Source organism: Bombyx mori, chromosome 7 (assembly GCF_030269925.1).
Source record: "Bombyx mori chromosome 7, ASM3026992v2".
Lineage (NCBI taxonomy): Eukaryota > Metazoa > Arthropoda > Insecta > Lepidoptera > Bombycidae > Bombyx > Bombyx mori.
In genome coordinates, this window is record NC_085113.1 from 625406 (window position 1) to 643927 (window position 18522).

The following is an 18522-nucleotide window of genomic DNA, read 5'->3' on the forward strand; positions in this document are numbered from 1 at the left end:
TTATGATTTTAATTATCCCACCATTAAAATACCCTTAAATTTTACAATAAGTATGTAAAAATGAAATGTTTTCTTCTATAGATATTTCATTAATGTCCTCGAGAACACGAGTAGCTGGGCCGAAAATGGCCCATGTCCTTTGTCAACAACCATCTAAATTGAGTAAAAAATCCTTGAATTTCTATTAAAAATATTGGTGTGGTGCACACAGGGCAGATCCATTCGTTATCCGCAATCGGGGTATATTAATAAACCGGGATTTACACGGTCTAATCTGGCGCTCATTCCCGCTTTCCGCGACCGATTCTTTCCGCGCGAAAAAAAAAACGAAAATCCGCCTATATCCGCCGTGTTTTTTGTGAGCTGTCCACACTGATTTATGTGTTGGATTAATGCGTTTGATAAATAATAAAACGTTGAATTTCGTGATGCGTCTGTGGTTGTCCTTTTATTACTTGATTCGTGAACTATTGGCAAATTTATTTTTATTATCTACTAGCTGACCCGGCAGACTTTGTAGTGCCTCAATCGATAAATAAAAGACCTAAACTTTTGGGGGACACATTAAAGGAAAAACAAAATTGTTATTTTTATTTAATTCCGAGCATTTTCATATTTATCTATCTTTTAAACCTTCTCTGGACTTCCACAAATAATTCAAGACCAAAATTAACCAAATCCTTAGATTACGTTCGGCAATTAATGCGAAATGCTGGGTGCGTCTCTAACTAGTACATACATATGTTGTACAATTTTAAAAAGTTCAAGAGCTTACGTAGGCTTAGTCTTATGCTGTAAATATAAATATAACGCATGGGCGCAACTGCTATAAGTGTTTATCACTATCGAAATCCAATAAAAAATATTACTAATATTCACGATCAACTTTGGCAATACTAAAAATTTCGTACGCGGCAACCCTAAAACTAGAGATAGTGCGGTCCTTACGATTTTTATATTCAATTTGTATCACGACGACGTCTTATCGGGGATTTCGTTATATTGAGGATCAGACAATGCCCCACGCTATTCACGATTTAGGGCTTTAGAGATGAAAGTGTTATGGTGTGTTTTGAAAGGGATGAAAAATGTAAGGGTTTTGTATTTTTTTTAGGTTTTTTGTTCTAAAGACACGCAAAAAATACTTCGTTATGATCGGTTAATCCAGTAATTTTCGGCCATCTCGATCGATGACCATTACTTCCCTATTTCCCACCCGGTAAATAAAGCCTTGTTTCCACTAACTCTTTATCTCGCAAGTTTCTACCATGAGTACCAACCAGGAGTGCTCCTTTATTCCTACTGATGTTGTTTCTCAAAGTGGACGACAGCATTCAAACTGTCATTGAGGCTATTAGAATAAAAGCGTTAACACTTATTACGTTACATTATTTATTGTCAATTCACTGCCTAGTGACCTATTTATTATAAAAGCCAATCGAGTTCGCTCGAGATTGTTAAAAAAATATCATGGATTTCATATTTCTTAAGATTATTCATTGTATTTTCATTCAATTAATCTGAATTTTCTAATTTCAAGACGCATTTCAAGATCTAATTACTATTGCACTGTCGATTGCATTTTTGCAATTGAGGTGACATCCGTCATGTATTTCTTTACAATTTGTCAATGTTTTTTATGTCAACTAAATAAATAAATAAATAAATAAGTAAATAAAACTAATTACAAAATAATCAAAATGTATTTTAAACAGAACCGTCAATGCTGTTAAATGCTCACGACACACAACTGTGACTTATCCAAATCGAATCACAATTTTAAGGGTAGTTACACACTTAAAAATGCACCCTAAACTGTGCCGATAAGGAGTCGGCTGGCGGGACGCGCGGCCGGCGCGGCGTGGCGCGGCGTGACGCTCTAATACCTTAATTTAAATTTAAATAACATCTAAGCTCGGCGGGGCGGCGACGACGATAAAATCGCACACATCATTACGCGGCGGTTTGCTCGTCTAATGCGCTGTGGGATTTGTGTTTTAACGGTTGTTCTTATTATTTAATTTGTAACTAATTTATAATATTACTGTAGAACTAATCGTTAGTAGCGTAGTCTTTTTTTATATTAAACTAATTTCAAACTCTATAGTACTTTAATTTTATGACGATCTGCTCGCTAATACTTCGAGTATATTTCTTTTCTCGTATTTAACCTAGCCTTACCCACCCAGAGTTAAAATTCAGTCCACAATCTAGGAATACCACAATAAGTGCACAAAGCGACACCATATGAGCATTTATTAGAACTCAAACATTGTTCTTTTATCGAATGCTACATGTATTTAAATATTTTTTTATAGCTTAGGTGTGGGGAAGAAGTCACGGTCCACCTGGTGTTAAGTGGTTACTGAAGCCCATAAACATCTACAAAGCAAATGCCGCCACCCACCTTGAGATATGAGTTCTAAGGTCTCAGTATAGTACAACCGCTGCCCCACCCTTCAAACCGAAACGCATTGCTGCTTCAAAACTTGGGTATCCTTACTTTAAAATACATAATACTAAATTCTTAAGAAAATCCTCGATCAGGCACCTAATAAAGACCAACAGAGTGATCCTACAGTGTTCTATCAAAATATAAGATGTTAATCTCAAAATGGAGCAGAACGCCGCGGCCGGCTAATGCGGCCTTGATGAGAGGCTTACACGCCGATAACAGCGATATTACCGACAGTGTGCGCGAAGCCTTATTTTAAAATCTGATGTCACCGATAGCCGCGATAACGTAATGCGTAAAGGGGACGTTTTTAAGAATCGGGGTAGGCAGATGTATGGAAAATTGCTGTTAAAGCTTTTATGACGTGGATAATTTACAATTTAATCTCGTTCTAATATTACTTTCACTGTGTATGCTGTGTGACACTCATTTTACTTGAAGACTTTCAACACGATTTGCTTTGAGGACAGGTCAGGCTCGGATTTCTAGCCGGGTTTTCTTTTCATCATCTAGTTCTACTTAACAGCTTTTTGTCGTGTTGGTTCCATCCTTTTGAAGTCGTCGTGGCCTAAAGGATAAGACGTCCGGTGCATTCGTATCTAGCGATGCAACGATGTTCGAATCCCGCAGCCGGGTACCAATTTTTCTAATGAAATACATACTTAACAAATATTCACGATTGACTTCCACGGTGAAGGAATAACATCGTGTAATAAAAATCAAACCCGCAAAATTATAATTTGCGTAATTACTGGTTGTAGGACCTTTTGTGAGTCCGTGCGGGTAGGTACCACTACCCTGCCTATTTCTGCCGTGAAGCAGTAATGCGTTCCGGTTTGAAGGGTGGGGCAACCGTTGTATCTATACTGAGAACTTAGACCTCATATCTCAAGGTGGATGGCGCATTTACGTTGTGGTTGTCTATGGGCTCTAGGAACCACTTGACACCAGGTGGGCTGTGAGCTCGTCCACCCATCTAAACAATAAAAAAAAATCCTCGGTCGGGTCTGGTCGTGCACTGAGCTAAATCATGAAACCGTTAAAAGTTAACAGATTAAACTTTTTCAGTTCCAAAAAACAATACTAATAATTTTTACCCCCGCAGAGTATGTACGTAAAATAATGTACAAAATTAAATGTCAAAAATAATCGCGGAGAAATCTCTCTGAGCCCGAGACAACAAAAAGTCCTAAACTCATTACGAGCCGCACAAAAAAAAGGAAATAATTAAAAAACAAACCACTAAGATTTCCGAGGGTCACGGAATCACCTCCGCGTGTTGTCGCCGAGCCCAGGGCGCTGATTAAATTTTAAGAGCACTTCTCCTAAAATTAATTAAGGACGACGCGACGTTCTGAAAAAATTAAATGTCGAAATTACAACAAGATTCGCCTTAATTATGTCCGCGTGCTGGAGGGAGGCACTAATTACGTTTTCTTAATTTGCAAAGTTCTTAGAGTTTTTTCGCCGCGTTAATTTCTAAGTCTGTGACTGAATTAAGGTTTCGTTATGATTATTTTATCATTTAAAATGCTACATTTTAATATTAAAATCTAGATTGGCTACAATCCAATACACACAACACACTCCAATCACAATTTTAAAAAGAATTCTAGCTTTTTAAAATTGTGATTGAAGTCCTGGCAATCACCATTCGTCGAATCTGCGACGGTAAAACTAAAAAATCCTTACTTATCACCAAAATATAATATCGTGCACGCAATGTATCATCATCATCATCATCATCATCAGCCTTTATCTGCCCACTGCTGGACATAGGCCTTCCCCAATGCCTTCCACATAATGCGGTCCTCCGCCTTCCGCATCCAACGACTTCCCGCCGTGCGCACTAAGTCGTCAGTCCACCTGGTTGGAGGATCAATGTATCACCTATTCAAAAACCAAACGAACGTAGATTTTACATTACTGGTTCGCAACCACAATCAAACTGGTGGTAGGACCTCTTGTGAGTCCGCGCAGGTAGGTGAAGCAGTAATGCGTTTCGATTTGAAGGGTGGGGCAGCCGTTGTAACTATACTTGAGACCTTAGAACTTATATCTCAAGGTGGGTGGCGCATTTACGTTGTAGATGTCTATGGGCTCCAGTAACCACTTAACAACAGGTGGGCTGTGAGCTCGTCCACCCATCTAAGCAATAAAATCATAAATGACACGCTTAGTACGACTAATTATAATTTGCTTTCGTTTTATGAATAGGTTTTTATTATTGTCATTTCGTCTGCCACTACCGGTCCCCTATATAAAAATACAAGACCTAAAACTTAAAAAGATACGTAATTTTTACGTTTTAAATTATAACTCAAGAAGGGTTGTTTAGTTTACGATCCACCGGGGGCCGTAACTGTGGATGATTCGCTTTATCCCTTTGTCTTTCGAATTTGCAAATGAATTTTTTTTTTGTTATAATGATCCTCCCGAACGTAATCCTCGTGTGATTTACGGCCGTCACGCGAAAAGATGCCCCCGTAATGAAGTTTTGTTACTTTTTTTACGTTAACCTTGTTTATTAGATTCAAGCTTTTATCGTTTGAAAGTTTCGTAGTCATTTTGTTGGTACAATTTTTGTTAATTAGTGTAAGGACTACTTTTTCCCTACCTGTGTTGATAGCCTTGAGAGGCTATATCAGCGTTACCCTGCTCTATCGTGTAGGTGAGCTCACGGGGCTCAAACCGGAGGTGTTGCTAACACGCCCTAGCAAGAGCAGTGCTTCGCAGAATGTACCATCGGAAACACGACCCACTGAGAGAACCGGCGAGGAACTCAATGGGCTATGTCAATGGGTTAATTCGCTCGTCGAGCCCTTCGTCGCAAGCGACGGGTTCGATGAGGACGGTGACCGGTGCTTGTGGTACCTAAAAGCACCGTTAATGGATCGGGAGGATCCGTAATAACGTGTTTTGGGCGACGTCGACTGTTTACCATTCGGTCTACAGGATCGGGTATGTAATTTCCAGTGGCCACGACAAGAGGGTTCTTATGTCGTGCCGCCTTCTCAAAGTGGCGCAATGATACTTACTGACCGAGTCAAGTTCCAGGTCATCATGGAGATCCACATTCCTGAGGAACCGTGGTGCTCCGACGGCTATCCTGCAAAATCGGGATTGAGATTTGTATTACAATAGATATTAAATGTTACTTAATTTTTATAACGACCATACATCTTGACTTAAAATATTATTTACGAATTAGAACGTTAGCTAATGTCCTAGATTAACATAATTAAATATTAATAAAAAATATTCATTTCTATTCTATTATTCGGCATCGGGTGACTTATTCGTGCTCAATCAAAGTAACGAACACATATTTAACTACGTGCTGTTCCGAAACCACAATTCTTCCAAATCAAAAGCATTTTATTTTCCGTTATCCATTAGTGAGCGGGTCATCGATCAAAAAAGACACAATACCAATTTGTGCATCCGCCACAATTCTTCAAAACTGCCCGATTGTTTGGGAAGATAAAAAAATGCAGTTGTGTGTAGATGGCGCTTTAGTCCCTGTTTTGTATCAGCTCTATGTTACATTCGTGACGTGTCTATTTATTGTTTGCTCTGGACACAGGTCCATGTTATCGTGTTGACCAATTTCGTATATTTCGTCCGTTTGTTATTTAGAGTACTCCATATTTCACTAAAATATTTTGAATTGAAAACAAATGTATATCGCGAGTTTTAGTAATAGTCAACATTATTTTGTATGTGACTGTCTCGTGACTGTTTGATTTATTTTCGGAAATTTGCCAATGGTCACGGAAATTGAACTATATCATCCAAAATACATAGGTATTGATATTGATATTGATTTGATTTTTTTTGGTCATACGCTGCGTTCACCATCTGAGTTGAAATGGTCACCGCTCTGTGCATCTTGCACTAAGAGACCGAGCTTTAATCAGCAGACATACTCGCGGCCTATCTGATATTAAGTGATTACAAAGTCCTATAAAGACCCCTATCGACTCTCAATATACCCTTATCCTCGAGTTGGTCCAAACGGTGGATATGCCCATGTGAATACGCATCATGCTAAAGCATTTCTTAAAGATTATCTGATAACGATTATACCTCAATTTGGAAGTAGCATGCTTTTACTGAAGGTCCTTCAGGTGTCACACTAAAACCAGATGAACGTAATGCTGTTAATAGGTCGAAGAATAAAGAAGTGTTTTTGCAAGGGCAGCGCCGACTATTTCTGAGTGGAATTCCTGTCAGTGATAAAAGAATGCTCATATAGAACGCCACCAAGCTTGCATATCCTGCGTCCGGGATACCGGAAACACACTTAATTTTTTTTATTTTTTTTTAGATTAAATTAGTTAAAATAGAATAGATTTATATTTTAGATTAGCGTGAACCTCTATACGACACATACGAAACAAAAATAAACATGCCCATTGCGAATATCTTCAACGGCGGTGAGCAATCAATCGTATCTCATCTCATATCAAATTCGCAGTCCCGTAGCAAGTTTTTTTTAAATTATAATTAGCCATTGGATTGCATTTTTTTAAATGTCGATTAAATGTGCTAATAAAATCATTGAAAATGAAGAGTACAAAAGGAGGACTAAAACATATTTTTTTATAACAAAAATTACATTTATGACAACACAGAAAAGAAAACACACAAAGTAGTCGGGACTTTGAGTGCTACAAGAAAACTCTCTGATTGAGATTAGACTGTTACTACAAAAGGTGCACGAGACATCATTTTACATAAAAGTGATTACGTTACCCGCTCAACGCTGCCGCTTATCACGAAGTCCTCAATACCGACAAACGATCCGACGCCGAATTGTAGCATTATTAATAATGACAACACTATCGTTATTTGATTCTTATTATTCGTCTATTATTAAATATTCGTTGGACACAGACTGACCCGGATTGAGGAATGATGGTTGATGAAAGTCTATTGAACATAAAGGAATTACTGCCGAGTTCATCGTAAGTATTCGTAGTTCGTTGGACCGAGAAAATATGATATTGAGAGAAGAGAACAGTGATATGAATCATGAACTTATAATGGCTGCACTCTATTTATCTCTGTATATAAACAAGTATTCGCCCGGTTGTAGAAATTAGACCGTTATCACTGATACCTCAAGATTCATATTCATTCTATCTATCTATATATATATATGTAGGCTCACGTCAGGGATGGTTGAGCGGTAGGTTCCGTCATCACTCGTATTCGATTGAACTCAGTTTAGTTAATAAAACTTTTTGAATAACAATTATTGAAACTCAACACACACAACTTTCACAATGACAGGATAAACCGACAGTTTCGTTGCACATACCCACAGACCGACTGACTGACTGACTGACTGACCGTCAGAGACTCACTGCTGAGACGGACGGAATTACTGTCTGACACGGAAATGCCACGACTCTGTCCACGTACCGCCATTTTATACTGTGGCGTTACGGAGTCTACCCTTCATTTTGTGATATTTATCAAAATAACATTTCATCATTTAAAATAATAATCAAAACCACCGTCTTAATATTACTAAAAGTCGTTATCCACGACATATATATAAAAATGAATTGCTGTTCGTTAGTCTCGCTGAAACTCGAGAACGACTGGACCAATTTGGCTAATTTTGGTCTTGAATTATTTGTGGAAGTCCATAGAAGGTTCAAAAGGTAGATAAATATGAAAATGCTCGGAAATAAATAAAAATAAGAATTTTGTTTTTCCTTTGATGTGTCGAACGGATTCCTTTTATTTGTTTTAAGTTTATTTTATACAAAAGTTTAGGTCTTTTATTTATCAATTTACCGAGTCTGCCGGGTCAGCTAGTTATTAAATAATTTTTGTAATGATAGTTTTTTAATACATAGCTCTAAATGTCGTAGCTGCAAATCAAATAAAAACAATTGACAACAGAGAAGATAAAGGCACTAAGCTGTGGTCTTCATATAAATGAATAGTTTTCGGTGGCCGTGTTGGTTTCTGTTCTGTAGCCACTCACACCAACTGACTTAATATTGTTTCAACCAAATAGTAAGAATATTCGGAGCTTAGAAATTGCAGGCTTACGATACGCCCTGCTTATCTCATCTATAATTATAAATCCTGCTTGTTGGACTGTACGGGGTTTCTTCATCGTAGAAATAATTAGTGAACCTATGTAAAGCATGTTTTTCATTAGAGAATTTTGTACTCGCTTGCGGGATTCGAACCCCGGCACCGTCTTGTCACTCGATACGAGCACCACGCGTCTTATCTTTTAGGCCACTGTGACACTCCTCAGCAACATGCCCTACTGTCAATAGACCGTGAAATTTTTTATTTATTTTTTATTTATTTATTGCTTAGATGAGTGGACGAGCTCACAGCCCAACTGGTGTTAAGTGGTTACTAGAGTCCATGGATATCTACAACGTAAATGCGCCTGTAACTTTGAGATAAGTTCTAAGGTCTCAGTACAGTCTCTGACATGATTACTTAGATCTTAAGAAGCGTTACACTGAAAACCTGGCCAGTCGACAGTCATCTAAAAACACGGTCCCCGAACAGATGAATAGGGGCCACATCATCAGAGTGTCCGCCGTGATCCTTGATCATTTGTCAGCTCGATCTAAACCCTTCCGCGGGATAATGCGCAGTCGTTTGTCGTCAGCTCTAGATAACGTCTCTACCGAACCATTAACGATTACAGGGATTGAAGATAGCCTTAATTTATTTAGAACGAGAATAAAACTAATAGAGCTTGAAGCTGCCTCGAAGGACAACTAAGTCAATTCTTACTAATATAATATTGCCCCTATCTTGCGTGCGAAAATCATGTCTGACGATTTTTTTTTTATATGACAAAACAATTGCTAGACTACATGGCTAAACTCTAGTCCGAATACTGTTGTTCGGAACTTGTATATATGCAAGATTATCATGAAAATGTCGTAAGCAGGATTCAGGCACCTGTCAAATATGTAGTTTTGTATGACAGCTACCCGTATCAATCTTCTCAATGTTTTCTCGTGAGAAACGGTAATGAATTCGGAAATTCTTCTAGCATACCTATACTGAGACCTAAGAGCTCATATCTCAAGGTGGGTGGCGGCATTTACTTTGTAGACGTCTATCGGCGCCTGTAACCACTTAACGCCAAGGGGCCTTTGAGCTCTTCCATCCACATATAATAAAATAAATAGTACATATGAAATAAAAATATATATTGTAGTCCAAGAAAGTATCTGTCTACTACACAACCCGTAGCCACATGGTATAACAGATCCCAACACCATAAAGTTTATTACCTGCCAATAATACAAATAAATCAAGTTCCCGCATCACTCCGATCTGAAGTTTTGTACGTGACTCCTAACTTTGCTCCGACTGGTAATTTATTTATATCTTTTGTTTCAGACGCGTTTCCCCATACTTACTCTGTAAATACATACCCTGTAAGTGCGTGTTGTTACTCATGCTTAATAGGACTTAAAAATTGAAACAAGATAAACTCTTGTGTACAATTGGCGCAATTCACGAATGTTTCAAGGTCCGATAACCGCTTAATACCAGATGAACCGTGAGCCGGTATGGCCATCTAAATAATCTATCTATCTGTATATATATAAATGAATTGCTGTTCGTTAGTCTCGCTAAAACTCGGGAACGGCCGGACCGATTTGGCTAATATTGGTCTTGAATTATTTGTGGAAATCCAGAGAATATTTGAAATGTAGATAAATATGAAAATGCTCGGAATTAAATAAAAATATCAATTTTGTTTTTCCTTTGATGTGTCCATGTGATGAAAAGCTTAGGTCTTATATTTATCGATTGAGGCACTACGAAGTCTGCCGGGTCAGCTAGTACTTTATAAAAATCCTCTAATCTCCGCTACAAAAATACAACATTGTTGCTTTGTAATAAAAACTGAACCAATCAAACAAAATAAAAATGAATGAGGCGGAAATCAAACAACACGACCAAATAGAACAATTTCAAACGCTCAAAACAAAAACAATAATACGTACGTATTAAGTATGGTACATTTGTTTTTATTGCGTAGACTTCGTGTATTACATGCGTAGTCGCGCTGACTTACAAGTCGTCTGAGACTCCAAAACATTATCCCCTCAGTTTCAACGGAAAATTTAGGGATAAAAAAAACTAATTTCTTAATAACCATACTATTTATGATTTGAGGTCAATTGAAATGTTTATCGATTTATCCCTCATCGTATAACTAACTGGTCGAGTGTAGTGAGGAACTTGTAATAAAAGGTTGTTGACTTAAACGCGCTCCGCCATTATCTGAAGTCGCCCCCTGCACCCCGCGCGACCCTCACACCGAAGACCAAAATACAAACAGATTGACGTATGCTCATCATTACATTTACTGGAAGAACAAGAAGCGACCCCTTTACGAGTACACACTTATAATATTATTTTCAATTCTTTCTTAGGCACCCCGACTCCCTACATCCAATTACTTAAGTGCTTCAAAACGCAGCGACACAGATATAACCATCTCATTTCTGCACACGTATAAAACGAGCTCCGTCTCGCGCTAGAGCGGGGACGGCATAATTATGTATATAACTATTATTTTTCCAAGAGAACGTCGTAATAGATAATAGAGTTTCAGTGGCGGAGAATAAAGACGTATGAATACAGCGGCCATTTTTATTTTTATAGGTAATTAATTCTGTTATTGTACTTTCTGTTTCGTAACGATCGCGAATTGCGAAAGTTTAATGCTGATTGTTTTTTGGGGCCAGTTCATTCTTTTTTTTTTATTAATGATCTTCACGTTATGTCTTGGAAGGGAGGGGGATGCAAGCGAGATATAACCCCTAGTTGTTCATTTTTGTAACCGCTTAGGAAACATGAAGACTCTAGCTTAATCTTAACCTAACATCGACTACCTACATGATCCACATCCATAAATTTTAGTACACATTCGAAACTAATTACAATACGTAATTACCGCGGAAGTCATTAATATCATTAAATACATCACAAATCATGTTTATCGCGCAATAAACGAGTATTCACGTCAAAATATATCGGCTACTGTAATATTTACAAGTAACGGAGCCCGCGGCGGTCGTGCAGCCTCTAATTAATAAACACGCCAAGTTTGAAACCATCAAAATATCGTTACAACGCTTGCTACAGCACTAATCCCTAGCAGCGGCTGTCGCGTGGTGCACGGGAGAAGCGGGTAGCGATTACACACACATTACATTACATTAAGCACTATACATGTGAAAAAAATATTCGTCGTGGCCTAAAGAATAAGACGTGCGGTGCATTCGTATGTAGCGATGCACCGGTGTTCGAATCCCGCAGGCGGGTACCATGGGATGAAATACGTACTTAACAAATAGTCACGATTGACTTCCACGTTCAATAAAAACCAAACCCGCAAAATTATAATTTGCGTGATTACTAGTGGTAGGATCTCTTGTGAGTCCGCACGGATAGGTACCACCACCTTGCTTATTTCTGCCGTGAAACAGTAATGCGTTTCGGTTTGAAAGGTGGGGCAGCCGCATAGCATATTCAGACCTTAGAACTCATATCTCAAGGTGGGTGGCGGCACACAATAACGAGATTTTTGTTTAAAATTATTTAGAAAATTATATTTTGCTGCCGAGATTTTACTGCTTATTTTTTATGTATACTGGGACGCAAAAATTTATAAGGCATAGTTGAGACGTTTCATTTAGAGAAAGTACTCTGCTTTTTGTGCTGGCTTCTAGCCTCATATACCTAACACGGTTTTGCACAGCACGGAATCTTTTAGGAACATATCAACCGCGCTATAGAAAGGCTACCTGTTTAATTCATTTTTAAGTGCAGAACTATGATCCTAGCTCATCTCCATAAGCTTCAGGTTCAAATTATGCCTAGACTACAGATAGTGCTGTGAACGTCAATCCTATCCCTATCCCTGGGACACGAGTCGGAAGTCTCATTATAAATTTGATATGATTATGTCACCATTCAGACTGGAAACACAAACGCTCTGCATCAGAAACAGGTATGTTCGAGTGAACTTAATGGCGGGGACAGAGAAGATTTGAGTGAGAGAAAGTGATTAAGAAAATGAGCATCATTTGGACCGTTTGAGTAAATAAGTTATCGTCACGCCGCTGCAGTAAAGAAGACATCATAAATATCGATTCTATCGATTTAGTTAGGAATATTATTTATCGCTACCTCTCGTGACACGAAACCGTCTTAGACATAATAAAGCAGTGTTTACAACAGCTCGTTAGGAGGCAATGGCGAGACTTGGACGGGCGTTACGAAACCAAACCAAGCACTCGCTGGTACGTGTAAATATCTTCCTTGTAAATTAGTGTTGAGTACCTGTTTAGTGTCAGATGTATTGCGGATCCGACTGTTTCGTTACACCAATAAAACGTTATATCGCAAATAGATTAAATATTTAACATAATTGGAAGATATAATTCAAGATTATGTCCTAAAACTCAACTAGACTAAGAAGCTATGAATATTACTATAGAGCGCCTACCGAAAGGTCAATAACTGTATTCGATTCGGTTCATTGAAAGTCAGAGCGCAAAATCATTTACCACAGAAACCGCATTTTTTCAATATGACGGAATAAAACAGATGGGAATAGACAGAACTTAATCATTTTTTTTTAGGATTGAAGGATTACTGATGGCCCAGAGGCCTTTCCAGTTTCACCAAGACAAGCATAACTTAATCAATAAAACAGTAAATTCACTAAAAAAATGAAATCTAAAATGATTCCATCATTTACATAATACCGAAGTGCTCTATAAAATCTAAATGCTATCTCAACAATCAATGATTGGAGGCTAATCCCGGGTCCTCACAACAGCAGCTGCTCGCAAAATAACCGAAATTCAAGCGAAACTGCTGGCCTAATCGTGGGAATGTATTTATGACCTAATTAAACTCTTGTCTGCTTCCCGTCCTGCAACCAGAGCGGGACGCGCATACACGGGCACCCTGAGAACGAGAGAGACGAAAGAAACTCTGACCGAGTGATTAACGAGCGTTATATGGCTGGTTAAGTACCGTGTAATTTGCAAAACGGGGCTTAATTACGGCTACTGTTCCCGTCCCTTACCCTCCTTTGAAGTTCTTGTGCGTTAGAAAGGAGCGGCACGATGATTTCGTTGCGACTTTAAAGGTGCTATTTAATGAGGCATTATTATGTCGCCCGAACAGATTAGGTCGGTACGGCGCGGCGTCGTGTTTGTCTTGCTCTTTATATTTGGCACGCTCCGGACAAACACCAGCGCTTTGCTTCTAATCATACACTTTTATAAAGCTTCTTGTTTGTAAGCGCCTCGTCGAATGAACTTACCCGAACTTTCACAACAAAACGCCTTATATGTATAATGCGGTGAGGGTTTTTAATGCGTCATATTTATCTCATTATATTAGAAAAATTTTACTAAAATAAACCGTCTTAAAAAAAGAAGAGAAATATCATCAATGTAGTCAGTCAGTTAAACATGAATATTAAGGATAACTCAAAAACAGTATTCCATAAGATTTAAACGGGATCATTTGAGAAGCTGTCAAATGAAAATCGTCAAAATTGCTACACGTAGAAAGAAAATTCTTAAATATACCTACAGACAGTCGAATTGATAACCACCTTTTCCGAATTCGGTTAGAAATAGTTGATTTCTGTATAAAAATTATGTTTAATAAATGGCCTAGTCTCAATAGAACGTAACTTTAATTCTTGTTTAAATCAATACGAGTTACTTTAACAAAATTGCTATTATCTATCATCTAAATACCTACACAATTTTTTAAAATTTAATATTCAATGTACAAAAAAATTCAAATAATAAATATGTATTTTTAAGATGTTCATCTTCCGGAAATTTCGACAAGTTTTTTTTTTTTTTTTATTGTTCAGTTGTGTGGACGAGCTCACAGCCCACCTGGTGTTAAGTGGTTACTGGAGCCCATAGACATCCACAACGTAAATGCGCCATCCACCTTGAGATACAAGTTCTAAGGTCTCAAGTATAGTTACAACGGCTGCCCCACCCTTCAAACCGAAACGCATTACTGCTTCACGGCAGAAATAGGCAAGGTGGTAGTACCCACCCGCGCGGACTCACAAGAGGTCCTACCACCAGTAAAAAAAGTAAAGTAAAGTACTGTAACGTAAGATTAGGTTAATGTTGAAACACACAATTTAACCCTCAAACCCTCTTCTGCAGGTCTGGTTCCAAAACAGAAGGACGAAATGGAGGAAAAAGCACGCAGCCGAAATGGCGACAGCTAAACGCAAACAAGAAGAACTCGGCGAGGAGTGCGAGGACCAGGAGCCGCACGACAACGACCCCTGCAGCGACGAGGAGGAACCCAAGAGGCCGAGGCTCGATCTCCATCACCAGCACATCAGCCACCACCCACTGCCTCACCACCGGCAGTGATCACTCGCTGCGGGCGCCAAGCACGACGCCTGTGACAATAGTGAAGTGAAAGACAATGGTCTTATCGATATCGAGGCCGAAAGTGAGCGTAATTATCGACAAATGAAATTTAACACAAGTGAACAAGCCGATAACAGTTGTTACTTTAATACCGCGTATCCTGAGTACTTAGTGCCGCGACAATTCTGTGCCGAAACTGATGAGGCTCCGTGTGACCTGTCCAACTGGGCGGTGAGGAGCAGTGATGGAGTCAGGCCGGCCAGTGAGGGTGACAGCGACCGTAGGAACAGCGACAACTCTACAGTTGATGACAATAGCCAGCAGCCTATCAACTTCGCATATTATCACTTTTAGTGTACGATATAAACATTCAGAGCCATAAGATCGCATGTGAAATATCATCAGGCTGGTTCTCATTATTCTCTGAATGAAGCAAGCTAGCTTATGGAATTGAACACAAAAATGCATTGACATCTGAAATTACTTATTTTTCTAAAGGTACTCCGCTTTCATTATTAACTTTAAGGTTTGGCTGCAAAACTACAACCTTAATGCTTTTGGTAAAAAAAAGATTCAAAAGACACAACGAATACCTATGCAAATTTTAATAGTAATATGTTTATACTTTACAATACATGACATTGTATTTCAAATTATTTATGGCCTACTAATATGACATAGTATCTAGAAAATACTACGCAATGACATTACCTATAGTATCTAGAAAATTTAACAATATAAGTGTAATTTTTACAAAACATTTCGTCTAAGTGTAATATATATTTAAAAGAACGAAATAATGTATCGATGAGACATGAACCTAAATTAGTTCGTAAATGTAAATATAATTAAATAGTCATGTGATAGTTAAGTAAATTATTTGTATTTAGATTTTTACACATATTAGTTATAACGTGTCGACGTTTTTGACTAAAGATACTACTGGTGGTAGGACCTCTTGTGAGTCCGCGCGGGTAGGCACCACCACCCTGTCTGTTTCTGTCGTGAAGCAATAATGCGTTTCGGTTTGAAGGGTGGGGCAGCCGTTGTAACTATACTGAGATCTTAGAACTTATATCTCAAGGTGGGTGGCGCATTTATGTCGTAGATGTCTATGGGCTTAAGTAACCACTTAACACCAGGTGGGCTGTGAAATCGTCCACCCAGCTAAGCAATAAAAAAAAAAAAAAAAAAGATCTTTGATTTAAATTTTGCTATCGAAGCACAATAGAGGAATTCCAAGCTGTTAATTGAGGCACATAGATGAAGTTTGCAATACGAAACAAAAGTAACAAACAAACAAACAAACAGTATTTTATTAAGCGATAAGAGGTTAGATTTAGAAACATGAGGGCGCGGGTACAGATAGTCGCAACCGTGTTTATGCGCCCTGTATTGAAACCGATCCTGGTAACAAATATAGACTGTGTTGGTAACCCCTGAAACTGACACAAATAAACACTACACGCAATATAACCCACAACCACGCCCCTCCGTGGTGGCCACCTTATTGACTGCACTTTTTATACTGGATATTGAATTGAACTTCCTAATTATTGTTTTAAGTTAGACTTTTACTGGTTACAGGACCTCTTGTCCGCACGGGTAAGTACCACCGCCCTGCTTATTTCTGCCGTGAAGCAGTAATGCGTTTCGGTTGGAAGAGTGGGGCAGCCGTTCTAGCTATACTGAGACCTTAGAACTCATATCTCAAGGTGGGTGGCGGCATTTACGTTGAAGATGTCTATGGGCTCCGGTAACAATTTATGAAATAAAAAATAAATAAATTAACTGACGTAGTTCAGGAACTGTCCTCTTTTACTCCATTCAAGTTTATGTATACCAGTGGTATCTAATTATCAAATAGAAATGAACAGGAAATGTAAGAGCTAAAAAGAGAGAGAGTCATCATATATTTGACCAGTTTACCAAACGTCATTTACTCACCACAGGGCGCGTTATAAGCCTGCAGGCGCAGTTACCACCACTCTGACTGGTTTTACGAAGCAGTCAAGGGTTTTAATAATGTGTGGGTCAGCCCTTGCACAACACTTTTGGAGCTCCGACTTCATGACCAAAGGTGGCATTCATATTGGGGTATTGAAAATTCGCACTAATCACACTGAACTCAGACGGAGTAACAATGCAGAAAAAGTAAAATTACATTAGAAGTTTTTTTGGTTTTAATAACCAACATGCTTTACTTCAATATGTCCTTGCTATAATCACATGTCAGAAACAGAGTAATAAAAGTGTAAGCTTTAATAAATCCAATATCTAAGCGAACGGTTAGAACACAGACAATCTTTTAGTTTATAATTATCTTTGCTGAACAAAGGTTTTTCGACACGTAGAACTGGCACGGACTGGACAAGACAAACTGGTGGTAGGACCTCTTGTGAGTCCGCGCGGGGGGGTACCTCCACCCTGCCTATTTCTGCCGTGAAGCAGTAATGCGTTTCGGTTTGAAGGGTGGGGCAGCCGTTGTAACTATACTTGAGACCCTAGAACTTATATCTCAAGGTGGATGGCGCATTTGCGTGATGTCTATGAGCTCCAGTAACCACTTAACATCAGGTGGGCTGTGAGCTCGTCCACCCATCTAATCAATAAAAAAAAATAAAAAAAAATGTACCGTAAATCTATGAACAACTGATAGTAGATAATATCTGTATGATGTACTAGTATTTGGCCGACGTAGTTACGGGCTGCTACGTGGCGCCGGACCCCCGCACTTATGTTTTGTAATTATGTAATATGCATCAGAAAAATATTAAATCATAGCTTTGTATATATTATACATATAACGTTTTTGGCATTGTAAATATATTTATAAGCAAAACCGCATTTTATTGTTAGTCGATAGTCGTTGCCGCGCAATATGTACATTGTGTAATGATAATGAGATAATGTAAATAAATATTTAAAAAAAACAAACTGCCTTTAATTTTGTTCGAGACATTATCGAAATGGATCCCCGTTCTATTTTCCACTAGGCTCACAGCTAAGACCAGCCTAACGTTATTTTTAATTGGCAAATCAATAACCAACTAGAGGTCCCGCAGTAGTCGAAATTCGACTATAATTAATTGGAACTGTAAGTTTGTACACTACTATGATTGTATTTTATACTTCTATAATCACAAATTTCGCCAAGACTACACTATAAAAAATATTAACAAAGACAAACAATACTTAATCTCAATTTGACAACAGACGTCAAGAACAAAAGTTTGACAATAAATAGTATGCATGCGTGTGTGCGTCAAATACATGGTATGTAGTGCGTGTAATGTTTTCTTTATTGATTTAATGTACCTTTTATGCATTATTTAAAAAAAAAATTAGCATTGTGCACTTCTTCTCTATATTCTCTATAAGTGTGGAAAATTTCATACTCCTCCGTGCGCGCAATTTTCGTAAAAAGGGATACAAAGTTTTTGCTTCACGTATTAATATATAGATTGGCAACATAATAATGGCTTTTGTTAATGAGATTAAAGGCAAACCATCCTACGGTTCGCCTGATGGTAAGTAGTAACCTTCCCCTAAAGACGCTAGCAAAGCCTAGCGGAATACGCCGTTAGAAGAAGGACATACAAAAGCGCTTAATACATA

General features: G+C 38.3%; 1 protein-coding gene across 2 annotated transcripts in view; it reads left to right on the top strand.

The window, feature by feature from the left end:
* Positions 1-17841, top strand: part of LOC101746792 (homeobox protein Nkx-6.2) — a 79750-nt gene extending 61909 nt beyond the window's left edge. For both annotated transcript variants that reach the window (XM_012697596.4, XM_004923260.5), the window contains exon 3: positions 14689-17841. In XM_012697596.4, the coding sequence (XP_012553050.1) occupies positions 14689-14904 (216 nt within the window). In that variant the 3' untranslated portion in view covers positions 14905-17841. The remainder of the gene's footprint in view (positions 1-14688) is intronic.
* The last annotated feature ends 681 nt before the right edge of the window (positions 17842-18522 follow it).